At 54.1% G+C, this 27843-nt stretch overlaps 1 protein-coding gene across 1 annotated transcript; it reads right to left on the bottom strand.

Annotated features, from left to right (window-relative positions):
* Positions 1–414: 414 nt before the first annotated feature.
* On the bottom strand, positions 415–27843 carry TECTA (tectorin alpha). The gene is made up of 23 exons (XM_074527839.1): positions 27054–27843; positions 25429–25562; positions 23689–23976; positions 18610–18747; positions 17852–18017; positions 15761–16173; positions 14553–15123; positions 13084–13676; positions 12136–12709; positions 10890–11500; positions 9804–10365; positions 8661–8860; positions 7493–7876; positions 6334–6620; positions 5956–6236; positions 5722–5832; positions 4554–4756; positions 4088–4251; positions 3727–3975; positions 3127–3289; positions 2333–2420; positions 2098–2214; positions 415–1565 (listed from the first exon to the last, which is right to left on the bottom strand). Exons 1-23 carry the CDS (start codon positions 27115–27117, stop codon positions 1465–1467), a joined length of 6462 nt encoding a protein of 2153 aa, XP_074383940.1. The 5' UTR covers positions 27118–27843; the 3' UTR covers positions 415–1464.

The raw sequence follows: 27843 nt of genomic DNA, 5'->3' as shown, positions 1-27843 counted from the left end.
CCAGCACCATCCTCCGGTGCCTTGGGGATCCTCTCCATCCTCGGGGTGTCCCCCCACAGCCACAGCACCCCCAGAGCCCCCAGGCAGCTCCCTGGGGTGCAGCACGGCCACGCTGCTGCCACCCTTCAGCAGATCAGGAATTCATGCTGAGATAAGGGTGGGAGACACGGCCAGGGGCAAAGAGAGACTGGAGAGGGAGATGGGAGACCTGGAGAGCAACGAGGGAGGTGCAGAGGGCAGAGAGAGGGAGCTGAGAGGCAGAGAACAAGCAGAGCAGAGTCCATGACATTCTGTTACCCACCTTTTGTCTTGAGGAAAAGGAACCAGCTGCCCTCTGTCCCAGAACCAAAATCTCCTCTGCTCCTTCTGCCCCACATCCCAGCCCACCCCACGGCAAACCTGCCAGACCCACATCCAGCCACAACCCGTGCCCTCAGCTCTGCTGTGCCCCTGCCTGGCACCCCAAAACTCCCTGTCCATCCCTCCCAGGGTCTCTTGGCAGCCTTGGTGTCCTCCAGGCCCTGCTGTTCCTCACCCCCATCACACAGGAGCCGGTGCTTACGAAGGATTACAACACTTTTTATTCCCACGCAGCCGTTTCACAGAGTACAAACACAAGACAAGACACCAACACAGCCCCCCCAACACCCACCAGCACCCCAAGGCTGCTCCCCACTCTTTCACCAGCACCCCAATGCTGCCCTGTGCCCACAGACCCCAACCCTGCTCTGACCTTCAACCCCTGCACACCATGCAAACATAGCAGAGAATTTCATCCCTCCTTCCTCTGATTTTGTTCCTGCCCACCAGAAAGCACCTCTTTCCAATTATTGGCACAGCTTGTCACCACCACAGCACAATGCCAAGATTTCCAGGCCCCCATGGATGAGTTTGGCTCTGTGAACCAAACCTCAGCACCACCTCTGCTCCAGAGAGTCAGAGGGTGACAAGGTCCCAAGGTGCCACAACACCCAGAGATGGCAATGCACTGCTCTGTGCCCCAACACCTACCTCTGCTTGAGTCTGTGAGCTCATTAGACCCTGGTGGCAGCTCCCAAGGACAGTGGAGGTGTGAGGGGACAGCACGTGCTCCACCCTGTCCCACACTAACACTGCTGTGGGCCACCTCACCACCCCACAAGGGAGAGCCTGGGGAAAAGCTGCAAAACCCCTCCGTGAGTCCACATCAACGATGGAAAGCTGTAAAAAAACCCCAAACCCCAAACCCCGGTCCCACATTGCTGCTGGCAAACATCAACATCCTCCTCTTCCTCCGGCCATCGCTGTGCCGGCTGCACGTCACCGCCGGCTCCGCGTCCCACCTCGCTCAGGTGACATCCCTCGGCCTCCTGGCAGCCTGGCCGGGTGGGCAGCGGCGTGGCCATGGCAGGGGGGGCTGTCTCCTACCCTACAAAGACTCAGGCTGGCGCGAGAACAGTTTTTGGCTGGGCGGCGGGGCCGCGCCTACGAGGTCAGGGGCCGCGGGGCCGAGCGCAGCCACAGCCACAGCTGGGCCGCCAGCAGCAGGGTCACTCGAGCACGGTGCTCCCCTGAAGAGCTGGAGGCTGCCAACACAACGAGATCCACGTGAGATGGGGCTCTGAGTGCCTCCCTGCCAGATGCCCCCCAAATCCTGCCAGGCTGGTGCCCACCCAAATGTTCCCCTTGAAGAGCTGGAGGCTGCCAACACAACGAGATCCACGTGAGATGGGGCTCTGAGTGCCTCCCTGCCAGATGCCCCCCAAATCCTGCCAGGCTGGTGCCCACCCAAGTGCTCCCCTGAGGAGCTGGAGGCTGCCAATGCAACAAGATCCATGTGAGATGAGGTTATTTTGTTTAACTTTAAGGAAAATGAGCATTTTTTGAGGTTGTTTTCCCCTAGCCAGAGGATGAAGATCCCATGGGATGCACAGTGCCAGCAGTGCCCGCACAGCCCTCAGGTGACAGGGACAGGGCACATCTGGCTCCCTGCCCTCCACACCCCTTCTGTCTGTGACACACCTCACATCCCAGCCCCTTTCCTGCACTGCTCACCCCACAGCCCCCGTTTTGGGGGTGGCAGTGCCCTGCTGTGCCCACCCTGACCCCGGTACTTGCCCCTGCAGCTCTTGCCGTCCCCTTGCAGTGTCCCTGTCACACAGCTGCACAAGGGCCCGTCCGCCTGGCTCGTGCAGATCTGCTCACAGCCTCCGTTGTCCTCGCACCAGTCTGATCCTGGGCACAAACAGCAAAGGGGGACACCTGAGCCATGCTCCCACAGCCCTGGTTCTTGGCTCCTCGAGGCTGGGATGGCAGACAGACCCCCCAGCTTTCCATGGGGTCCCGCACTTACTCTTCCTCCTGATAGGTCCCACTGATAGGATTTGCTCCTTGGACTCCTCGCCGAAGGCACTGGCCATCCTCGTGTGCTGAGGGCAGTTCTGTGTGGGGATAAACAGCACCTCTGTCACCCTCAGCCTCACCCAGGCCCCCTCTGTGCCCCTCCACCTGTCCCAGCTCCCTGAGGGACCCTGCAACCAGGCTCAGAGAGCACAGGCCCTGTCACAGACATCTTTTATGAAAAATCCTTTCCTTAGGATTTTTCCTTCTGAGAAGCTGGGAGGCCTCAGGAACAAAATGCAAACAATGGTTATCTGCTGCTGTGGAATGCAACAGGTGCATCTGTGATTGGTCTCATGTGGTTGTTTCTAATTCATGGCCAATCACAGTCCAGCTGGCTCGGACTCTCTGTCAGAGACACAAGCTTTTGTTATTCATTCCTTCTTTTTCTATTCTTTTTCTATTCTTAGCCAGCCTTCTGAGGAAATCCTTTCTTCTATTCTTTTAGTATAGTTTTAATGTAATACATGTAATAAAATAATAAATCAAGCCTTCCGAAACATGAAGTCAGATCCTCATCTCTTCCCTCATCCTCAGACCCCTGTGAACATGGTCACAAGGTGCCAGGGTGACCTGCCTGTGACAGAGCATGTCCTCCCCTTGCCTAGAGGGACACACAACCCCCCCATCTCACCCCCAGGGCTACATCTCTGGTCACCTCTCCAATGCCACACCATCAGGGCTCACTGCACGCTGCAAGAGCCCTCCAAATGAAGCATCCCCGCCCTCTGCACTGGCCCCACTCACAATTTTGCAGGAGTATTTCTCAGAATCACAGAGGGACACGGCGCAGTGCAGGTGAACCTCGTCGTAGTCCCCGATGAACTTGAAGACGGTGACGTGGAAGCGACACGTCAGGGACACGCCGTTCTCCTCGATGCCAATGGTGTTGTCCTTCATGTTTTGGCACCTGTGCAGAGCACTGATGCTCAGCACCACCCTCCTGTGATCCTTCCTGTCCCCATAAAGCCCTCACCCCAGGTCCCACAGTGGCGTGCTTAGACCCTGCCATGGCTTGTCTGTTCAAGGGTGCCATACCATGCCTCTGTCACCTCTCTCTGGCATTCCCAACTTCCCAAAATGCCTGTGCATGATCCATATTCCCCTGTCTCCTGCAGTTAGGTGCTGTCCACAGCATCGTGGACACAAGGAAAGAGCTCCTCTCTGCACCTGGTACTCTGTTACATGTAGGTGTCCACACCAAGCAAATTAACTCCTGCTCTAACAACACTCATCACCCTTTCCAGATTTTGATCAACCATCCCATTGGCCTCAAGGTCCTTGTCCCAGCTGATGCCACCACCCTTCCAGACACCATGAAAACCATCAGGGCTCATGGCAGCTCACCCTCCCTCGATGATGAAGTAGCGCAGTTTGTCGTTGCTGTCCCGCGAGGGGGTGGCGTAGCACTTGTTCAGCATCAGGATCAGGTGGTTGGAGTCGGCCCCCACCACAAAGACCCCCACGTAGAGCACGTCCCGGGTGGTGAGCACCACCTCGCCCTGCCTGTATGGGTGCTTGTAGGATGAGTTCTTGTACAGAGCCATCTTGGTGGTGAAGCTCCCTTCCTGTGTCGGCACCGTCAGGTTAATCACGCTAACGATGACAAAGAAACACTGGCTCAGCTGGTGGAAAGGTTTTGAACCCCCAAATTGTTGCCTGGCTTCAGAACCAGCGCTGCCTCACCCAGGTAAGGCCCTGCTCCTACCTGAGCATTGGCCGCACAACTGAGTCCAGGGAGATCTTGATGTCCAGCTCATAGGCACAGGAGAACTCCACGTTGATGGTCCTGTCCCGGGTGATGATGTTGCCCGTGTTGTTGGCACTCTCGATCCACACCGTGTTCTTGTACACTATGTGAGTGCTGTTGGACTGCAGAGGGAGCACAGGGCACTGCTTAATGCCAGCTGTCCCTGCTTCCCTGCTCCCAATGAGCACCTCTAAATGAGCTGAGTGACAAGGGACCTGCTGCCCCTCCACCTCTGGCCACAAATGGTGGGGCTTGGAGTTGCCTCCCTACTCTACAAAACCCTCCTGTGTTCTCCTTGGCCCCCAGCCCATTAAAGCACCTCCCAAGCATCCCTTGCACTGCCCTGCCCCAACCCTGGAGCTGAGCTGGACTGCAGTGGACTGTCCCACACTCCCAGCCCTGTGTGCCCTGCATCCCAGCTCACCTGCACCAGGTTGCCACAGTTTCCCTTGGTGTTGTTGATCTGGAAGGAGATGAAGTCCTCCCCTTCGATGCCAGGGCAGTGGCGGTCGTTGACCCGCACGCCCTCCCGCTCAAAGCCCAGCTGGAACAGCTTGCACTTCGAAATGGACACCTCCATCTGGGCAGCCTTGCAGGTCACCTCTGCATCAATGATGTCGTGGGTGGCTGGAGGAGAGGATGACACAACTTCAGATCACCACAAATGGCCCCTTGGCACCTCTTTCCTCCACTAGAAATGGGCTGGGATCATCTCCTGTGGTGTGTTCTGGCCAGCCTACACCCCTGCTGCTCAAAGTGCTCCCAAACCAGAGATACCCATAATCTGCACCCTAGAAAAGCTGTTCCCTGCTCTCTCCTCTCCTCCATGGTTAGGAAAACCCATCTTGGCAGAGGTCACAGCCCTCAGCACATCCCTTCCCAAAGCCCCTGTAGCATAATGATCCAAGGTGGAGCCTGTCACTGACCCCACAGCCAGGAGCAGAGCACTCACTGTTCCCATAGGGCCAGGAGCTGAGCACTCACTGTTCCCATAGGGCCAGGAGCAGAGGACTGACTGTTCCCATAGGGCCAGGAGCAGAGCACTCACTGTTCCCATAGGGCCAGGAACAGAGCACTCACTGTTCCTATAGGGTTGGGAGCAGGGCACTCACTGCTCCCATAGGGCCAGGAGCAGGGCACTCACTGCTCCCATAGGGCCAGGAGCAGAGCACTCACTGTTCCCATAGGGCCAGGAACAGAGCACTCACTGTTCCCATAGGGCCAGGAGCAGAGGACTGACTGTTCCTATAGGGCCTGGAGCAGAGCACTCACTGTTCCCATAGGGCCAGGAGCAAGGCACTCACTGTTCCTATAGGGCCAGGAGCAGGGCACTCACTGTTCCCATAGGGCCAGGAGCAGGGCACTCACTGCTCCCATGGGGCCAAGAACAGAGTACTCACTGTTCCCATAGGGCCAGGAGCAGGGCACTCATTGCTCCCATAGGGCCAGGAGCAGGGCACTCACTGCTCCCATAGGGCCAGGAGCAGGGCACTCACTGTTCCCATAGGGCCAGGAGCAGAGCACTCACTGTTCCCATAGGGTTGGGAGCAGGGCACTCACTGTTCCTATAGGGTTGGGAGCAGGGCACTCACTGTTCCCATAGGGCGGGGGCTCGATGCAGCCGCACAGCTCCCCCCCGTTGTCCAGCTCGCAGGTGCGGTTGGGGCAGTCGGCGCCCACGCAGGGATCTTCCACCACTCCTGCTAAACAGCACAAGACACAGCACAAACACAACTTTTACCCTCAGACCGTGGGGCAGCCACCTCTGTCCCCTCTCCCCAGTGGGACATGGCTCCCCTCGACCCGAGCAGCCCCAGTTCTCTTACAGCAATTCTCCTTCTCGATCCAGTCGGTGCCCAGGATGCCGAAGGTCCTGCAGGCCTCCCCGTAGGCAGCCAGCGAGCCGCACAGCTGGACCTTCTTGTGGTTGTAGCAGCCATCCAGAAAGCAGGACTCATAAAAAGGCAGAGGATCCAGGAGGCCGTAGCAGGGCTGGAAGAAGCCTTTCATGTCGGTCAGCTTCAGGCAGAAGTTGTCACTCTGCAGCTCCTGGATCTGGACGTTGTCGCAGGAGGCGGCGTACTGCGAGTACTGCAGCTCGTTGCAGCTGTGGGCACCGGACACGTGGTGGGAGCTCCTTTCACGGCCAGCCCTTCTCCCATTCCCGCTCCCAGCTGCTGGGGAAGGGCTGGCTGTGCACTCACCTCTTCTGCATGCCGTTGGTTTTCCAGCTCTGCGCCAGCACCACGCTGCTGACGGCCGGCTTGCCGCGCAGCGTGGCGTAGTCGTCGGTGAGGTCGCCGTTGAAGTTGCCGCAGAGGCCGCACACCTTGTTCTGCAGCCGCTCCCCGAGGATGATCTTGATGACGTTGAAGCCGTTGTAGCGGATCTGGATGTCGGGGCTGGAGTCGATGACCAGGAAGCCCTCCTGGCTGAAGATCTTGGTGGACAGCCCCGTGACGAAGGGGATGCTCACGAGGCTTCCGTTCACCTATTGTGGGAAAAGGACACAAAGCTGACATCCCTCCTGTATCCTCTGCCTACAGGTGTGTGGGCATGCGTTGGGGAAGATGAAACAGGAAAGCCTTATAAGTATGACTGTCTGGCAAAAGATTTTGAGAATATAGAAACTATAAGCAAGATTGTAATGAAAGCAAGCTTTGAGATCCCTCAGTTACCGAACAACTGGAAAACAATGGTGTGGCTGCTGAAGGTGATCCCCTTTTGATGGAACAACACCCTCTGCTTGCAGACAGGCCCAAGGGTCAGAGCAGACCCTGCCAGCTTGGCAGAAGGGGCCCAATGAGGAGTTTTTAGGGTTTAAAATGTAACACAGTATGGTAATGTAATGATTCTTATGGGTTGTATGTAAATGCTATAGGATTTGTATATTGGACTAGATTGGTTAGTGAGAATTAGAATATTTAATACAGAAGAAGATTTATTGTATTGTAACAGGAACCTCACTCTCTCACCCTTCTGCGCACTGTTACACTTTGCTCTCTTGGCCTTTTACTCTCTTCCCCTCTTACTCTCTTACCCTCTCATCCTCTCTCCCCCTCTCCTCTCTCAGTCCTGCTCTGAGCTGTGGCTGGCATCTCCAAGCAGGGCCCTGCACCCAGGCCCTTTGCAATAAACCACAAGTTCCACAACTTGGCTTCAGAGATCTCTCCTCTCCGTCCATCCTGACCATCCTACCCCTCAACACTCCTACAGGCATGAGCTACTCATAAAAGATTTCACAGCTGCTTCCCACTACCCCAGCTGTGAAGACATTGACAGTAGTCTGGAGTCCTTGTGGAGACCATCGTGCAGCCTGGACTGCCACCCACCATCCCCTCCCAGCCCCTGACGAGACCTCACCTTGACAGTGTTCCTGTCGCTGATGAGGATCTGCTCCTCGTTGATGTAGAAGTACACGGGGGAGATGATGGTGAGGTTGGGCGAGGACCACTTGTCGAAGTTGATGATGAGCTGGAAGGAGAAGTCGGGCAGCTTCTGGCAGATGGTGGAGAGCACGAAGGCGCAGTTGGCGGGGAAGCGCAGGAAGGCGCCGTCGAAGGTGCGGAAGACGCCGCCGCCGGCCGCCAGGCAGAAGGAGCTGCGGGTGCTGAAGCAGCCGCGGACGCCGTTGCGCAGCCCGCACTCCTCGTCGGACTTGCAGTGCCGCGGGTCGCACTGGATCAGGTTGCGCCGGAAGCAGCGGCAGCGCCGTGTGCAGTCCCCGCTCCAGAAGAGCTGCTTGGGCTGAAAGAGGGACCCGTCAGCGGCTGCCCTGTGAGCCCAGGGGGTGTCTGGGACAGGGTTTGCACCCCTCTGTCACACGACAAGCAAGAGCAGGAAACGAGGGCAGAGAACATGCTGGCGGCTTGAACCTGCCTTGCAGCATCTCTGCTACCCACACTCAGGTTTGCACTGCTGCCGAAACCTCCCTCACCTCTTGTGCATACACAAAGCCACAGTGCTTAATACCCCCCCACCTTGGCCTCTTTCTTGCATTCTGCCAGCCACCAACCCACCTGCAAGGAAGCCCATTTGACAGTACCCCAATACTGGCTCCTCATGGAGCACAGGCACCTTACACAGAACAGTTTCACTGGCACAAAATACAAGCCACTATGATAGGACTAGTGCTATCAGCACAACACTCTGTGGCTTCAAACTCCTCAGTGACATCCAGTAGCTACGAAAAAGCAAATTTCACGTGAAACACTAAATCAATGATGTGTGAATACCTACCACAATGTGATCATATAATACTGGAGTTTGGCACTCATCAAACAGTCTTCCCAGTCGCCACCTTCTCTCCATCCAACCTCCACCAGCTCCTTTCTGTGCTTGACACCCAGGTCACCTTCACCCAACAAACTGCATGATTTTTTTTTGCACAGAAGGTCTCTCTATGCAGCACACCAAGGAAGGACATCCCTCTCCTCTCTAGCCCTGCTACCAGCCCAGCCTGTCTTCCCCACTCAAATTCTGCCCAGCAATATCATCCAGAGGGAGGGAGCAGGCCCCAAGAGCTGCGTACCTCGTAGTATTTGCCATCAGAGTAGCAGCCACAGTTGTGGGGCAGGATGCAGCTCTTGCCATTGAGGACATAGCCAGGGTCACACTGGCAGCCCTCCACGCAGTAGTGGCTGCAGTCGCTCTTCAGCCGGATGGCAGCACACCGGGGCTGGCACAGGGACACACAGCTCTCGTAGTGGCTGTTGGGGGGACAGCTGACAGCTGAGCAGGGGACAAAACAGGCACGGATTAGCTCCATGGACACCACCAGCCTGGCTCCCCACCAGGGACTGATTCATGGTGCCAGTCTGTGGCCTCACCACCCTGTGAGAGAGGGGCCTCTGAGCCATGAGCTTGCTTGTTAGAAGGGAAAACGACACAAATTTAATTTTCAGTCTCGTTAGCAAGGACAATTACTTCCCATTTGATTTGCCAGACAGATTGGCTGCCAGGGATGCGTGCGGTGCCCATCCTCAGGAGCCTGATTGAACAGCACATCATCATCCTATTGACAAGGGGCTGCAGCTTCATTAGAGCAACACGCACTGCTGGCACCGAGGCTGACTGAAATAATTCCTGGTTAGCAGTGGGGGATGGCTGATGCCTTCTGAGCTTGGGGCTTTCCATTTTCCATCTCTGTCCCTTCTGACCTTGGGGCTTTCCATTTTCCATCCCTGTCCCTTCTGACCTCGGGGCTTTCCATTTTCCATCCCTGTCCCTTCTGACCTCGGGGCTTTCCATTTTCCATCCCGGTCCCTTCTGAGCTTAAGGCTTCCCCTTTGTGTCCATATCCCTTCTGAGCCTGAGGCTTCCCCTTTTCATCCCTGTCCTTTCTGAGCTTGGGGCTTTGTATTTTTCATCCCTGCCCTTTCTGAGCCTGAGGCTTACCCTTTTCCATCCCTCTACCTTCTGACCTTGAGACTTCCCCTTTTCCAACCCTGCTCCTGCTGTACCACATGCAGTTTGTGACAACTCCAGGAAATTACGGTGTCCCAGAGTTCACCCAGTAAATGTGGGAGGGATTGGCAATTTGTGACAACTCCAGGAGATTACAGTGTCCCAGAGTTCACACAGAAAGCCTGGGAGAGATTAGCTGCCAGGCCATTGGCCTCCCCCTCCCTGGCACCCCAGGAAAAGAAGGACCTGGAGGCAGGGTGGCACTTACAGCACGAGGTGAAGTTCCTCCAGCCGGTGATGGCAATGCCCTGAGTCTGGCACGTGCTGGCATAGTTCTGCAGCCAGCTGCAGGCTGTCTGCATGGCCCCCCCATCAACACAGGTATCAAAGAGACAGTTCTTGTAGAAGAAGCCGGGGTTGATCTTGCTGTGGCACTTGGCAAAGACACCGCTCTGGCTGGGGATGAGGCTGCAGAGCTGCTGGGGCTTCCAGAACCCTTCCACCTTGCCGCAGGCCGGGCAGCGGTCGCCGCAGCCCACGCGGCAGAACGCGTCCCGCTTGGCCCAGCTCTGCACAAAGTCACTGATGCTGGAGGCCGGCATACCCCCTGCAGCCACCAGGTCGTCCTCGGGGTTGCCGTTGTAGCGGCCACAGAGGCCATAGGTGAGGTTCTGGAAGCCCCGTGGGATGGTGACAGACAGGAAGGTCTTCCAGTCATACACAACCTTCAGCCCGAAGTCAGTCTCCACCACGATGTGGAAACCGAAGGCGAAGATGTTCACTTTGCCCTGGCCCAGCTTCAGGGGCAGGTAGAGACGCTCGTCGTTGATCTGCAGGGAGGGAACGAGGCACACTGTGAGGGGGAGTGGTGGTGGGAGCTTCCACAGAAGGACAAAAATAAGGGCGGCTCGGCATTCCCAATTTTACACACAGATGATAAAGAACACTTCTGTCAACCCCCAAAATTCCCCTCTTTGGAGGTGCATGAACCCCCAAATTTCACCTCTTTGGAGGGGACAAGACATAAAAAAAAAAAGTCCTCTTTACAGAACAAGACATAAAATACACCCATGAGAAGTCCCTTACCAGTGTCATGCCACTTCCCCTGTAGAACATCACCTCCTCAATTTTACACACAGATCATGAAGAGCACCTCCACCAACCCCCAAAATTCCCTGCTGACCTCGCCTCCACAGCCAAAACAAAAATCCTCTCCAAAAGTTGTGCTTGGCAGCACGCTAGGACGAGCCCAAGGCATAACCTGACACCCAGAAAACCTTGTAAGCCCTAAAGCCTCATGTCTAGGGTTTAACTCCTGCAGAAATAATCAGAGCCCTCACGGCCCTGCACTCACCAGCACAGTGTATTTGTAGGCACGGTGGATGACAATCCTGTAATTGAAGACCTCCACTTCCACCTGCTTCACCCACAAGGCCAGAGAGGTGTCCCGATCCTCGTTCTTGGCCGTGACAGTGAACGCTGGGAACGTGTCCGAGCGCTCCACCCTGGGCCGGGAGATGCTGGTGACCAGCACCAGCTCACAGCTGCTCTGGAAGTCGAAGGAGTAGCCATCAAAGGTCAGGTAGTGCCCATAGCCCGAGATGATGCAGGAGGCATCAGTGCGGACGTGGCAGTAGTAGAGGCCGTTCTCCTCCAGGCAATACTCGTCGTCCTTGCAGGACACGTTCTCGCAGTACACGCTGTTGTCCGAGCCGTTGCAGTAGCACAGGAAGTGGCAGGAGATGTCCATCCAGAAGGTCTGGTTGGTGGCCAGCTGCCGGCCCTCGAAGTTGCAGCCGCACTCTCGGCGCGGGATGCAGCGGGTGCCGCGCAGGGCGAAGCCCTCGTCGCACTGGCAGCCCTCCGAGCAGGTGTCCCTGCACACGGGGCCCGAGGCCAGGCTCTCGCAGGTCTCCACGCAGCTCATGCACTCCTCAAAGTGGCTGTTCTCTGGGCAGGCGAGAGCTGCAGGGTTGGCAAACACAGAGCCTGAGCCCCCAGCTCCGACAACACGGGGTGAGGAAGTGGCAAAAAGTGGGTGGTGATGGATTTGGGGAAAAGGGGAAACTGTTCCAGCACCTTGTGGCCACTGGCTCATCCCATTCCCTTTGCAACCCTTTCTCCCCTCACATCTCAACCCTGTCCTGCCATGCGCCAAACATCATCTCCTCCGATTATTTCCCAAACAAACACCTCTGAGGCAGAGACAGACACAGCCTTCCCACCATCTACTGCCACACTCGGGATTTGTCACATTTGCTTATGAGTTATGAGGCAAGTTTACAGCGACAGCTAAAATCCAGTGTTATTCAAATTATCCTCTGGTGGTGGCGTACAGCACCGCCAGACACCATCTGCAGCTCCAGAATGCTCCTACAGTGCCCCATAAAACTTCTGCTGCCTCCTGAAATACCACCCTGAAACTGCTTCCCTGGGAAATCTCTCTCTGCTGGCACCAGAAACCACTGCCTGTGATTCCAGCATCCCCCAAAAAAGCTGCTCTGCCCACAGATCCCCACCAAAACGACTCTGCCTGGTTTTGGTGGCTTCCAACCTCCCTCCTCCCCAATGAGGGTGATGAAGAGCTTTGGTGGACTCACGGCAGAAGCTGTGGCTCCTCCACTGGCCGATGTCCACGTCGGCGTTCTTGCAGGCGCTGGCGTAGCGTGCCACCGAGTCACACAGCTCCGACACGTTGCCCCCGCTCTGGCACAGGCGGAAGAGGCACGTCCTGTAGTAGGCCGAGACGTTGACCACGCTGTGACACTCCAGGAAGGAGCTGTTGGTGGGGTCGTTGATGATGCCGCAGCTGGAGCGGCTCCGGTAGGACTTGAGCAGCTCCGAGTCGTTGTTGCAAGCCATGAGCAGGTCCCCGCACTCGCCGTTGCAGAACTCGTCGAAGGTGATCCAGCTCTCCAGGAAGAGCTCCAGGTTGTCCGTGAACTTGCCCTTGGGCAGCCAGAACTCGTCGGTGGCGTTGTCGTTGAAGAGGCCACAGAGGCCTGCGGTGCAGTTGAAGTAGGAGGTGGACAGGTGGATCTCCAGGAGCCCAGAGTCGTAGTAGCTGATGGCCAGGAGCCCCTCAGACTCCATCACGGTGCTGTTGTCAGTCCGGTAGATTTCCAGGCGCCCAGAGGGGTGGAAATAGGGCAGCTCCACATCGTAACCATTCACCTACAAGGAACAAGGTGGAGAGGCTTCAAGGGGGGTGATGTGGCTTTGTCCAACCACGCTGTGCACATTAAACACGTCCTGACCCTGACCCTCCCTCCAAGGCCCAGAGCCTCCTCTGAGTGAGGGCATAGAGCTGTATCTTTGGGTTTTGCCCCACAAAAAGCAATGTTTCTTCCATGGGAAAAACAAGTTGCAGGAGAAGGAGGAGGCAGGAAAGGCTCCCCAACAAACAGAAGGAGCAACAACTTCACAGGCACCCAAAGGGCCTCCACTTGATGGCTCAAGTGTGGTGTCCACAGCCACAGCCCCATAATCTCCACTGGATCACACCACAAGCCACCACCTCCCACCCTGTCTCTGGGCAGCACCTTTACCTTTATATCTGACAGCCTGGTGCCTCCAATCTTCACGTCTTGGCCAGCAGCCTGGACCCGCACGACGCGCGGCCCGTTGGGAGCAGAGCCGACCTTCTTCTGGTTGATGTCCACCTCGATGAAGTCTGGCCTCTCTGGGCAGGTCTTGAGCAGCGTGTATGACTGCTCCAGCGGGTAGGGGAAGGTGATGCCATCAAAGGTCTGCAGCACCTGGTCCTGCCCCACCAAACACACGGTCTCCCGCTTTGGGTAGCAGCCCCGGTAGCCATTCTCGATGGTGCAGATCTCTCCCTCGGGGCAGGTGGTGTTGAAGCAGCTGGCCTCCCCTCCAGGCTGGCAGCGGCAGTGCACGGTGCAGTCTGGGGATGCCCAGAAGAACTCCCCCACGGGGTAGTAGCGGCCGTTGACGTCGCAGCCGCAGCCCTGGACGGGCACGCAGCGGTCGGCGCTGAGCACGTGGCCCTCGGGGCACTCGCAGCTCTCGGTGCAGGGCGAGGTGCAGGCCAGAGGGGCTGTGAGGTCTGAGCAGGTGGCAGGGCAGCTGCTGGCACACACCGAGTACTGGCTGAGCTCCGGGCACTGCACGGCCGCCACTGTGGGCACAGAGGGGTGACAAACAGAGGGACGTGTTACAGAACAGTTCTGGGCCAGCTGCCACCCTCTCACTGAGACAACACAGAGTGACCTGTGAACCCCTCAGGGGTAGGATTGCCCCTCCCATTTCCTGCCACAGATATCTTTTATGGAAAATCTTTCCTTAGGATTTTTCCTCCTGAGAAGATGAGAGGCCTCACAAACAAAATATAAACAATGGTTATCTGCTGCTGTGGAATGCAACAGGGGGATCTGGGATTGGCCCATGTTGGTTGTTTCTAATTAATGGCAAATCACAGCCCAGATGGCTTGGACAGAGAGCCCAAGCCACAAACCTTTGTTATCATTCCTTCTTATTCTATTCTTAGCTAACTTTCTGATTAAGTCCTTTCTTCTATTCTTTTAGTATAGTTTTAATGTAATATATATAATAAAATAATAAATCAGCCTTCTGAAACATGGAGTCAGATCCTCGTCTCTTCCCTCATCCTCGGACCCCTGTGAACACGGTCACAATTTCCCACCCAGGCCTCCCTGGCCAGTCCTGGGCTTCTCCAAAATAGCCCCAGAGCCACTGAGTCACCCACAGCTATTTAAGGTGACAAGGATGGTGGACTGACCAACCAGTCCCCATTCCAGTCCAGCCTCCAACCCTCCTCATGGCAGCTGATGACCTCCAGAGCAAACATGGAGCTCCCACCTCATGCCTGACTTGTGCCACACTTTTGCCAGAGCAAGGGTGTGATGCCATGGAGAGGAGGAACCAATCAGTTCTCTCCCAACTCCCTCCGCTCCAGACAATCCCCTCCCTTGGATTTCCTCTCCCTCCTGTCACCACTCCTGGGCACACAGGCAAACCCCTGGCAAATACTCACCGCATCCCGTCTGGCTCCTCCACTCTCCCACCGAGATGCCCAGGGCCTGGCACACGGTGGCATACGCCTGGATGGCCTGGCACAGCCCGGTGCCATTGTCCTTGGCGCTGCACAGGTCGTAGACACAGCTGTGGATGAAGGCAGTGGGGTCCAGGACAGAGCCACACTCCCAGAGGGGGCCCCCGCTCTTGTTGATGAAGCCGCAGTACTCGGGGGTGAAGTAGAGCGCCTCGGTGGCGGGGTCGCAGAGGCTGCAGTTCTCCAGGCAGCCCGTGGAGCACCTGCGCTCGGGGTGTGGCACCTGCCAGCTCTCCCCCAGCTCTGGCACGGACGTGGCCACCCTCCCATCCGAGCGTAGGACATCGTCCTCAGGGTCTTTGTTGTAGTTGCCGCACAGCCCGCACGTGGCGTTGATGTACGAGCCCGGCACGGACACGGAGGCGTAGTGCTGCCCATCGTAGGTCACCAGCAGGCCAAAGTCAGTCTCCAGGGCAGTGGACAGCCCGCTTTGGTAGACCTTGATTGCACCCAGGTCCAAGGAGATGGGCAGGGACACCATCAGGTCGTCCACCTGCAGGGACAACACCCGATGGCTGAGCCAGGGACAGCAGAGCCCTCGTGATGGGGCACAGACAGGACAGCCCTGCTGTGGGGTCTTGTGTGATGGTGCTTACAGGGGTCTTAGGATGAGGGAAGAGATGAGGACTGGACTCTATGTTTCAGAAGGCTTGATTTATTATTTTATTATATATATATTATATTAAAACTATACTAAAAGAATAGAAGAAAGGGTTTCATCAGAAGGCTGGCTAAGAATAGATAAAGAAAGAATGATAACAAAAGTTTGTGACTTGGACTCTCTGTCCGAGCCAACTCACTTTGATTGGCCTTTAATTAGAAACAACCAACATGGGCCAATCAAAGATCTACTTATTGCATTCCACAGCAGCAGATAACCATTGTTTATATTTTGTTTGTGAGGCCTCTCAGCTTCTCAAGAGGAAAAATCCTAAGCAAAGGATTTTTCAAAAAAGATGTCTGCGACAGTGTTGGAATAGACACATGCACAGAGGGAGAGCCATTGATAAGCTACAGGCCCTTTGTGTCACCCATGCCCATTCCCCGGGACACACGAGGCTCAGAGGGGCCATCCCACACCCTCCAGGCTGCTGCCCTGGCAAGTTCTCCCCTTCCAGCAGAGCCCTTACCTTTGCCTTCCCAAAGCCGCCCCTGGGCAGAACGATCTTGTGCGAGTAGACCTCCACATAAATATCCCTCAGCCAGGAGACGGAGGAGCCGCCTCGGTTCTCATTCTTGGCCTCCACGTTGAAGTAGGGCAGCTGGGAGCCTGGCCAGCACTGCCTGGCGAGGAGGTAGGAGCAGGAACCCTGGAAGTGAAAGAGGAAGCCGTCGAAGGTGTGGTAATGTGGATCTCCGAACACCACGCAGGTGCTGCTCTCCACCGGCACGCACTGGAAGAATTTGCTCTTCGTCTCACACGCCTCGAAGGGGCCACAGGCCATGTCCTGGCAGAGGATCTCATTGTTGAAGTCCAGGCAGCGGCACTTGGTGGTGCAGTTGGCGTTGTCCCAAAAGATCTCCCCTTGGCGGAGAAACTGTCCTAGAAAGACAGAAAGGGGAAAACCCAGGCTACATCACCTCTTGAAACAGAAACAGGCTCTGAGCCACCCTCGGGGCCTGCTGCTCCTGTGGTGGAGACACCACCACCGTGTCCTGCTGCTGGGCTTCTCAGCTGCTTTCTTTGTGCAAAGAGCCGCTCAGCAAATCCCAAGTTTCATTTCTAATGTGTGGTGCATCCTCTTTGAGTCCTGCCCACGCCACGACTCCCTGGAATGCTGTGAGTGCTGTCACAAATCCGAGGTCTGTGCTGGAGAATTTGAAGGTTATTCCACACATTTTGGACACCCACCACTCTGGTTCTTCTTCAGTATTGCAGGGCACAAGAGGCATTTGTGCTGTTTTCCCAAAGGCAAAGCCCCATTTGGATGCAGTTTCCAATATTTTTGCTCCACTTGCACCATCCTCCAGCTTTGCTCTCACTTCCACAGTTCCCTTGTGCTGGTCAAACAGTCACTCAGTCATCAGCAGCCCCAGGAGCAATTTACTCCCATTCAGGAAGAGCTTGTAGTAGTTACTACACCAAAGAGCTGTTGATAAGCAACCTCACCCCACACAGGAGCCCCAGCAGGGTGCTGAGTGATCTCACAGCCCCACAGAGGGAGCGGGTTTGGCTGGTGAGAGACAGGAGAGGCTGGAGCACACGGATGGCAAGTCCCCGTGAGGGTTTCTCTCCCCTCCATCTGGACATTTTTCACACTCCTCCAGCGCGTGGCTTCTGCCGTGCTCTGCCTGAGTTTACCTCTCCTAAACTTTTTGTTCTCTTCCCTGCCTCCTATCAAAAAAAAAAAAGAAAACCAAGCTGTTTTTTGCTTCCCTGCAACAAATGTCTTCTCTTGGCAAGGCCCACGCTGCAACCATGCTGGCGTGGGGAATTTGGGAAGGGGGTGTCGTTTGGATCCAACACCTCGTGCTGCGTCTCCTCTCGTGGAGGGCAATCAGCCATTCACCGTGAAATTTAAATCCAGTGGTGGGATGTACTCGCACTCCTCTTGTCACCTGCAGAGCTGGGACTGGTTTCCAGCTTCTCTGCAAAGTCCAGCCTTTCTTCCAGGGCTCAGCAGCTGGGAAATGCTGGAGCAGCTGGACCCAAAACTGCTGGAGCTGCAAGAGCATTGGGATCTCATGGACCTCGAGTAATCCTAAACTAGGACACAAAGAACCCTCCCCATTGTCTGCCAGCAAATGACAATCCTCTCTTGCTGGAAAGACTCCTGGAGCACAGTGGATGCTCCTGACAGTTTTATTTGTCAAATGGAAATGCAATAATCTTTCAGCAGCAGAGCCCTTGTGCATCGATTAATCCCTTTATGGCCTGTCAGTGACGGGCACAGACCCTGGAACTGCTGCAGACACATGACATTTGTCCTGCCTGCAAAACCTGCTGCTCCTCATGCACAAACAGGGGAAATGGCACAAGATCAGCTTCCCTAATTTATGGGCAGGAGGAAATTGCTGTCCCCAGGTCTTTCCTGTTGCAACCAATTATCGCAGGAACTTGGAGATGAGCAAGGACTGAACCCTCTCTTGTGCTTCTGTCCCTGCTGCAGCTCACGGGGATGTCCTGGCAAAAGCACAGATCATGCAGAACCCCAACAGCATCACCTTTTGCTACACTGCACCCCAAAATGTGGGGACAAGCAATGCCATTTCTCCCTTACCTCTCAGGCTGCAGCCGTTGGCTGGGTCTATTTCTCTGCCATCTATTTTAAAAGCCCAGCGCCCAGGGACGTTCACATTGGTTGTTTCCTCAATATTGACAATGTCTGGGGTTCTGGAGCCTGGCATGCTGAAAAAGTTGGTGAGATTTCCACCATTGAAGCCAGCCTAAAGCAGAGAGAGAGCAAATTCCATCACCCACCTTGGGAAAGCAATTCTGCATTTCCTCACTTCTCTGTTCCCCCTGAGTGCATCTTCTTTAGTTTTAACAGCTCTTTCTGGAGATTTCTGTTTTCAGGTTGTCTAAATTTCTGTTTTCAGGTTGTCTAAATTTCTATTTTCAGGTTGTCTGGATGTGAATGTAAAGCTAAACAGGCACTACAAGCAGAAGGGAAGTATATTCACAGATTTATGTTTATATAGATACATATGTATGTACATACAGATCTAAAAGTGTGCGAACTGAGTGGCCAAAATAAAGTGGGGGAGCAATGCAGGGAGAGATAAAGCGAGGAAACAATGTGGGGGTGCAGGATCCCTGCATTCCTTGTGCAATGTCCCCTTCCTCAGGCAGAGGGGCTGGCTGTGGCACTGCTGCCACCACCACATTTTGGAGTGCTCACCCCAGCAGCTGAGTGCAAGGCCAGTGCTGGGGATGCTGAGGGACTCAGGAGCCTGAGGAAGCAGGGATGCTTTGGAAAAGCCACAGGCAGCCATCAGGAGCTCATCAGGGATGGGGATACGGGAGCAGGAGCCTCACCTGAGCCATCACCCCGCCGAGCCCAGTGAGGGGATCCCCTCCGCTGGCGGTGCCCGTGGTCCAGCTGATCTCGTGGTAGTTGAACAGGGCAAAGGAGGACACCCCATCTGTGATCAGGACAGCCTGGAACGTGTTCACCTGTGGGAAACCACGGCCACCTTCACAGGGGGCACAGCTTTCCTCCTGCCCTCCTGCCACAGTGAGGTCTGGCTCAGGGTGAGCCTCACAGTGAAGAGCAGGAGTGGAATTAGACCCAAAATTCCCAAAATTGCTGCCACAGCTCCAGCAGCTCCCATTCTGCTCCTTCCTCCAGCTGTGAGGATGTGAGGACCATCTCTGATCCAGGGGAACACCAATAGATGGCAGCATGAGAACAAGCTGACAGCATTTGGTGTCCTCACAGGGAAGAGCAGAAGTGGAATGAGACCCAAAACTCCCCAAATTGCTGCCACAGCTCCAGCAGCTCCCATTCTGCTCCTTCCTCCACCTGGGAGCATGTGAGGACCACTTCTGATCCGGGGAACACCAATAGATGGCAGCATGAGAACAAGCTGACAGGATTTGGTGCTGTGATCTGTTATCTCCCATTACCGTGTCTCAGCTCCATTCCTGCATTATCTCTCCCGGTTCCCTTCCACATTCACATCCTACAACACTGCTGAGGGTGGATTACATCCAAGCCAGCCATGTATATCCTGCACTTTGCTGCCTGCCAAATCCCCTCCCCACTGCTAAATCCTCTGCTCGTGTTCCTCCCTTCACTTGAAATGACTCTGCATTTCCAGCCCCACCAACTCCAGCCAGGATCCAGGTGGGAAGAGCCCATCTTCCCTTTTAGGGCTGTGCAGAAAGGCAGAAGCAGCTCCTTCCCTTGAGACATCCTCTCCATCCCTGCAGGTCCAGCAGCAGGGAGCTCAGTCAGTCCCTTCTCTCAGCTCCTTGCATTTCCCTGTCCTTCCCATCCATGCTGAGAGCAGCTCCTCAGGCCTCTGAACAAGCAGGATTTTACAAAATGTGGGCTGTGTCTTTTTTAATTAATGCTGAGCAAACCTTTGAGCCTGGCTATGTGGGCGCTGCACACTGGGGAGGAAACTGCAGCCACAGAAACAATTCCCAGGTGTTTTGGAAAGGCCACAGACCCAAACATCTCCCACTGGGAAGCATCAGAGCTTCTCCTGCTCCATCTCAGGAGCCCTGAGCACTGAGAGCTGTTGGTGGCTGCTGGAGCAAGGGGAGGGCTGGGGGTCACTTGGCACCACGTCCCATCCCCATGGAGCAAGCCCACTGCTCTGAGGGTTATCCCAGGAGCTCTGGAGCAAGCCCACCGCTGTGAGGGTTATCCCAGGAGCTCTGGAGCAAATCCACTGCTCCAAGGGTTATCTCAGGAGTTCTGGAGCAAGCCCACTGCTCTGAGGGTTCTCTCAGGAGCTCTGGAGCAAACCCACCACTCTGAGGGTTATCCCAGGAGCTCTGGAGCAAACCCACCGCTCTGAGGGTTCTCTCAGGAGCTCTGGAGCAAACCCAGTGCTCTGAGGGTTATCCCAGGAGCTCTGGAGCAAACCCAGTGCTCTGAGGGTTATCGCAGGAGCTCTGGAGCAAACCCACTGCTCTGAGGATGATCTCAGGAGCTCTGGAGCAAACCCATTGCTCTGAGGGTGCCCCAGAGGGGAGCCTGCACGCCACAGGGGATGTCACTGCCAGGGAAACGAGGCCCCTGCCAGCAGAACTCGGGAACACGGAGGCGAAGCAGCTCTGGGAGCTGTCAGGAGAGACAGAGAGAGAGGGAGAGGTGTGGGCAGAGCTGCCTCTGAGCAGCTGCAAATGGCACAGTTCACACCAGGGCAGGGAGTGCAGCAGAGCCACTTCCACTCCTCATCCTTTCCCTGAGATTCTCTCTCGTACTCCTGGTTTCCTCTTGCTCACCTCTGCCAAGCCTTTTGCCATGCTGGGAGATCACAAACCTGTCACACATAGAGGCAGTGCCGCTTGGAGAGTGCCACAGCAGCTTTTCCATGCTCAGGAGCCTCTGGGAGGGTGGCAGGAGGAGAATCTCGCACCTGGCTCTCCTCATGAACAACACTTCCATCAACCCCCAAAATTCCCCTCTTTGGAGGCCATGGAGCACTCTCTCTGTCCAACCCTCAGAAAATGAACCCGTTTTCTCAGGTGTCATCTCCAGGCAGCAACTGCAGCATCCCTGAGGCCACATTCCCAAATTTCCTGCGGTTTTTCTGCATTGCGATGAAATTCCTGCTTAAGTTGCATGGTGCTACTCCCCGTGCCAACCCTGAGCCCTGGCTGCTGCTGAGCAGGGAGGCTGCTCTAAAGCAAAATAAATTGCATTGTGTTGCAAATGTAATTCTTCAGGCAATACACGGATCTCTATATTGCTTGCTGTCTGAAAATATATATATATATAAAAATGTATATATATGTGGGGTTTTTCTGCAAGTGCTGCCAGGACTGGCAAAAAAAAATATGCATGAAATCTCAAGCTTCTCTAACAAATGGAAAAGAGCTGAAGTGTTTATCAGAGCCAACTCCTTGAGACAGGAGAAGCTATGTTTTGGCACTCACAGCACACAGGCTAAGCCTGAACAAGCCAGACAAGAGCTGGATCCCTCATTTGCTGTTCAAGGATGAGGTTTGGGGCAGCCTGGTCTAGAGGAAAGTGCCCCTGGCCATGGCAGGGGGTGGAATGAGGTGATCTTTTCCCACCCAAACCACTCTGATTCTATCTCCACCCCTACCAGCAGTCCAGCACGAGCCTCCCGACATCAGCTGCAGTCACAGCTCACAAATTCACCAGATATTTTAAAAGCTGTCCATGCCCTGACAAACATCCCACTGCCATCCTCCTCCTGCGAGCTGCAGCTCGCACATTTGTGGCCATGTGATGTGGCCAAGTCATTAGTGTGGCTCTGATCAGCGTGATCAATCTCCCATGCAGGCAGGGAGCTGCCATCAGAAACAGCTGAATTTGTATGCAAGAAATGCGTTGTGATCAAGCCAAAAAGTCCTAATTGGTGTCAGAGCCTTGCTTGGATCCTGCAAACACTGAGGAGGAGATGCTTTCCCTGGGGATTCCAAAGCAGGGAGTGAAGCTCTGGGGAGAGAATGAAAAATCCCTTCTGCCCAGAAGGGAACTGGGGAGCAGGAACACAAAGCGTCTCACTCAATTTTACAAACGGATGATGAAGAACGCCTCCATCAACCGCCAAAATTCCCCTCTTTGGAGGTGAATGAACCCCCAGATTTCACCTCTTTGGAGGGAACAAGACACAAAATAAAAAATTTTCCTCTTTACAGGACAAGAGATAAAATCCACACACAAGAAGCCCCTCATCGGTGTCGTGGCGCTACCCCATAGAAGGTCGCCTCCTCAATTTTTGCACACAGATGAAGAACACCTCCATCAACCCCCAAAATTCCCCTCTTTGGAGGTGAATGAACCCCCAGATTTCACCGCTTTGGAGGGAACAAGACATAAAATAAAAACCTCCCCTATTTACAGGACAATACATAAAATACACCCAAGAGAATCCCCTTACCCGTGTCATGCTGCCTCACCCATAGAAGGTGATCTCCTCAATTTTACACACAGATGATGAAGAACACCTCCAAAATTTAACCCCCAAAATTCCAAAAATTCCCCTCTTTGGAGGGAACAAGACATAAAAAACTCCCCTCTTTACAGGACAAGACATAAAATCCACCCATTAGAAGCCCCTCACCGGCGTTGTGCTTCTTCCCCCGTAGAAGGTTACCTCCTCAATTTTACACACAGATCATGAAGAAGACCTCCATAATTTAACCCCCAGAATTCCCAAAATTCCCCTCTTTGGAGGGAACAAGACATAAAATAAAAAATTCCCCTCTTTACAGGACAAGACATAAAATACACCCATGAGAAGCTCCTCACCAGTGTTATGCCGCTTCCCCTGTAGAACATCATGTTCTCAATTTTTTACACAGATGATGAAGAACACCTCCAAAATTTAACCCCCAAAATTCACCTCTTTGCAGGGAACAAGACATAAAATAAAAAAAAACTCCCCTCTTTACAGGACAAGAGATAAAATCCACATACGAGAAGCCCCTCACCGGCGTCGTGCTGCTTCCCCCATAGAAGGTCGCCTCCTCAATTTTACACACAGATGATGAAGAACACCTCCATCAACCCCCAAAATTCCCCTCTTTGGAGGTCAATGAACCCCCAGATTTCACCGCTTTGGAGGGAACAAGACATAAAATAAAAACCTCCCCTATTTACAGGACAAGACATAAAATACACCCACGAGAATCCCCTTACCCGTGTCATGCTGCCTCACCCATAGAAGGTGATCTCCTCAATTTTACACACAGATGATGAAGAACACCTCCAAAATTTAACCCCCAAAATTCCCAAAATTCACCTCTTTGGAGGGAACAAGACATAAAAAACTCCCCTCTTTACAGGACAAGACATAAAATCCACCCATTAGAAGCCCCTCACCAGCGTTGTGCTTCTTCCCCCATAGAAGGTTACCTGCTCAATTTTACACACAGATCATGAAGAAGACCTCCATAATTTAACCCCCAGAATTCCCAAAATTCACCTCTTTGGAGGGAACAAGACATAAAATAAAAAATTCCCCTCTTTACAGGACAAGACATAAAATACACCCATGAGAAGCTCCTCACCAGTGTTATGCCGCTTCCCCTGTAGAACATCACGTTCTCAATTTTTTACACAGATGATGAAGAACACCTCCAAAATTTAACCCCCAAAATTCCCAAAATTCACCTCTTTGAAGGGAACAAGACATAAAATAAACAATTTTCCTCTTTACAGGGCAAGACATAAAAAAACCTCATGAGAAGTCCCTTACCAGTGTCATGCCGCTTCCCCCATAGAAGGTCACCTCCTCAATTTTACACACAGATGATGAAGAACACCTTCATCAACCCCCAAAATTCCCCTCTTTGGAGGTGAATGAGCCCCCAGAATTACCCATTATGGAGGGAACAAGACACAAAACAAAAACCTCCCCTCTTTACAGGACAAGACATGATATACACCCACAAGCAGCCCCTCACCGGCGTCGTGCTGCTCCCCCCGTAGAAGGTGACCTCCTCCCAGGTGACGATGAAGAGCCAGCGGGCAGAGAAGGAGGCCATGTCCCTGAAGTGCCTGCGGATGTCCCTGGAGGCCCTGAGGAGCAGCTCTGGCTCCGTGCTCTCCCTGTAGAAGATCTCGCCGCGGATGCCGTTGTGCACGTCGGCCCAGAAGGGCGCCACGAAGGCGCGGCCGTCCGTCAGCGGGAAGGCCTCGGGCGTGAACTGGCTGACCAGGGCGTTGAAGGAGATCACTCCGTTGTTGTTGACCTGCGTGGAGACCCCCAGGGTGTCTGAGCAAGGGTGGTTTGGCAGAATAAGGCAGCACAGAGAGGTTGGTTTGGCGGGAAGTGTGAACCCAAACCTTTTCTCCCCGTACATGGACAGAGGGTGAGCAGCCCGAGCATGATTCAGCTTCATCCTACCCATGGTGGGCAAGAGTTGGTACAGGAAGCCCCAAAACCCTGAAGATTCTTCAAAATAGGGTTCTGCAGGAGATGGCACCCAAATCTGCTGAGGGATTGCTCAGTTTTTGGGATTACTCAGCTCTGCAGCACTGAGGGACGTGGATGATGGTGACACGGGTGACACTGTTGGCTGCATGGAAAAATCTGCCTTTGCCATCTGTGACAGATCCTGGGGCTCCCCAAGAGGTGGTTTGGCAGAATAAATCAGCACAGAGAGGTTGGTTTGGCGGGAAGTGTGAACCCAAACCCTTTCTCCCTATACACGGACAGAGGGTGAGCAGCCCGAGCATGATTCAACTTCATCCAACCCATGGTGGCCCCAAAACCCTGAAAGCACCAAAACCCTGAAAATTCCTCAAAATAGGGTTCTGCAGGAGATGGCACCCAAATCTGCTGAGGGATTGCTCAGTTTTTGGGATTACTCAGCTCTGCAGCACTGAGGGATGTGGATGGTGGTGCAGGTGGCTGCATGGAAAATCTGCCTTTGGTTTTGTCATCTGTGACAGATCCTGGGGCTCCCCAAGAGCAGGGAGGTGCCACCTCAGCCTCCCCAGAGTCTGCTGAAGATGCTCCCCAAATCAACATTTTTGCAAAGGATGGACAACAAATGGCACTGCTGCCCTGGGTGCTGGAATCCCCACCGGAGAAGGAATGGAATGGGATTCTGCTTTTCCAGCGCTGCTGTGCACAAACACCAGCTGGAGGAGGGATGAGTCTTTGCCTCTCTTCTGATCCCACAAAACCACAAAATTCAGGATGTGGCACAGCCAGGCTGATTTGGGCCCTGTCTGAGGTTTGGGTGAGCTCAGGTGACACCAACGCAGCCCTGGTGTCCCCACAGCCAGGTTTGCTGTGCCATCACCTGGAGCAGCAGCAGCAGCAGCAGCAGCCTGGCCTTGCCTGGGCCCCCACAAAGCTGCTGCCCCTCTTCCCCCCTGCAGGTCCTGCATGTTCTTGTTTCTTGTCATGGAGCAGGAATAATGTCCCTTGTGTCAGGCCCTTCGCTTTGCTGTGCCATTTAATCACCCACAAAGAAAATTTATTGCCTTTTAGATTCCTTTCCTATGAACATTATCCCATTAAATATACCTTTGACTTTCTTAATCATAAAACCTATCAGTTCATGAAATCTAAGAACTTGTCAGGTAGCTGCTAATAAATCTTCCAATTCCTGGTGACAGGCAGAGCATGTTTAAAATGCAGCCAATAATGGCAAGGGAAAGGATGAAGGGAAGGATCTGCTTTCTCCACTTACATAAATGCTTCTGTATGGGGCTCCAAAAAAGATGAATGGCACAGAGATTTTGATTTCAGGGGAGCTGCCATCGTCCACTTTGGGGGTTTTGGTGTCGTTCTGCCAGTATGGGTACAGGCTTGCCATGGTGTGAGCTGGAAGGAGAAGAGAGCAGGGTCAGGACAGTCCTGAGAGGCCACAGAAGACAGCACCAAACCCAAAAATCAGCAGCTAAAGGAGAAAACAGCACCAAACCCCAACATCATTGAAGCAGGGCAGAGCTGCTGGCTGTGGGACTGGCTTTAGGCCAGGCTCAGGAGGAAAATCATCACCCAGGTTACTCAGGGCACAGCAGAGGGACCACAGGCTGCACCCTGAGTAAATTTTGTCTCCCCTGGAACTGTGACCAAGTCAAACCTGTAAGTGTTGGCTGCATGGGAGGACAGTGGGTCCATGCCCTGTCACAGACGTCTTTTATGGAAAATCCTTTCCTTAGGATTTTTCCTCCTGAGAAGCTGGGAGGCCTCGGGAACAAAATATAATCAATGGTTATCTGCTGCTGTGGAATGCAACAGGTGCATCTGTGATTGGTCTCATGTGGTTGTTTCTAATTAATGGCCAATCACAGCCCAGCTGGCTCGAACTCTCTGTCCGAGCCACAAGCCTTTGTTATCATTCCTTTCTACTCTTAGCCAGCCTTCTGGTGGAACCTTTTCTTCTATTCTTTTAGTATATTTTTAATATAATATATGTAATAAAATAATAAATCAAGCCTTCTGAAACATGGAGTCAGATCCTCATCCTCAGACCCCTGTGAACACGGTCACAATGCTCCAGGATGGGCAGGACAGGCTGTTCCACATGTCAGGTGCTCAGGGGGGCAAACAGCCCCAATTCCAGCCCCCAGAGCCACGTTCCTGGCAGTGCCCACCTTGTTCCTGGCAGTGCCCACCTTCCCCCTGCCCAGGTCACAGCCTGAGGGGTCACGGCTGCTCCCACATTTCCCTGCAAAATTCACTTTCCTGCTAAAAGGCACTGCCAGAGAACATAACTGTCTCTCCCAAAAGTGCTTCAGAAGATGGTTTTTGACACATTTCAGCCTGCTGCTTTTCTACCAGCCTAAAATCCATCGGCTTGAGGCACAAGCAGCCACTTCAGGCCCCAGGGCACCTTTCCCTTCTTGTCCCAGCCAGATTTCTGCTGTCATTTCATGTCTTGCTCCTCCAGGGCTGCAGACATTCCTCAATTCCTCTTCAGCTCTATCAGTGCCACACTACCAGGCCTGCTCAGCAGCCCCAACACAGGCATTTCCCAAACCCCTGCTTCCTCTGGAATTCACCAGGTGCACACACAGCCATAAAAAAATACAAACACAAGCAGCCCTCAGGATTCTCAGTCCCTCCCTCCCCATGGGGAACACTCAGGTCACTCTGATTCTTGTTTTTGCTCCAGCCAAGGAGCTGTGAGTGTTTCCCAAGCCTCTGGGATGGTTTTCCAAACCCTCTGGGGTTGTTCCCCAAACCCCCTGGAGTTGTTCCCCAAACCCTCTGGGATGGTTTCCAAACCCTCTGGGGTCATTTCCCAAGCCCTCTGGGCACAGCCCAGCTGGGTAATATTTTAATATTTTCCTGCTGGGAGATACTCACCTCTCTGCTGTGCTGTTATCACCAAAAGGGCCACCCAGGCTCCCAGAAATGATCTCTTGTTCATCCTACAGGAAGGAGACAAACCCAGCCATGCGTCACATCGGTAGGAAAACTCATCCTTGAGGGGGTTCCTGGAGCTGCCTGGCTGCTGCTGGCATGTGGAGCTTCAGGTGAGGTCCCTGCCCTGCCAGGCAGCCCTGAAACACCTGGTGACAACAGCAAACCACGCCAAAGGAAAGCCAGAAACACCTGGAAGGGCTCATTTCGTGTTTGGGAGCTGTGAACAGCCACAGCTCTCCATGTGCTCCTTATTGTCCTGAGCAATTCCTGATCTGCTCGGAGCAGGGATGATCCCAGCGGAGCAGCAGAGCTGTGATGAGCTCTCATGGTCCAGGGGCTTCAGTTCCAGCTAATCCTCTGCCCTGGCTGCCACCAGAGCCATCACTCAGGGGGCTGGATGAGCGTGGAAGGAGCACAAACATTTACACAGCTGGGCAGCTCCTTGTGCAGGAATCAATGAGAGACTGAAGATACAAAATGAAAGAGAAATCCTGTGCCGGCCCTAATTCCTTCTGTGCCTAATGCAATTTGTTACTGGTTATTAATCCAATAGAAAATATTGCTAAAACACCTGCTTTGGTTTCTTTGCCTATTGATTGTGTTTGTTCTGCACAGGGCTCAGAGCTCCCAGGAAAGGTTTGGGATTCTCCAGGAGAGCTGGGAAGGGATTTGGGAGCTCCCCACACCAACTGTGTGCATTATGAACAGCCTGGGTGTCAACAGCAGTCTC

Source organism: Zonotrichia albicollis, chromosome 27, assembly GCF_047830755.1.
Source record: "Zonotrichia albicollis isolate bZonAlb1 chromosome 27, bZonAlb1.hap1, whole genome shotgun sequence".
Lineage (NCBI taxonomy): Eukaryota > Metazoa > Chordata > Aves > Passeriformes > Passerellidae > Zonotrichia > Zonotrichia albicollis.
Note: the sequence above shows the minus strand (reverse complement) of the source record. Positions and strands in the feature narration are given on the sequence as shown.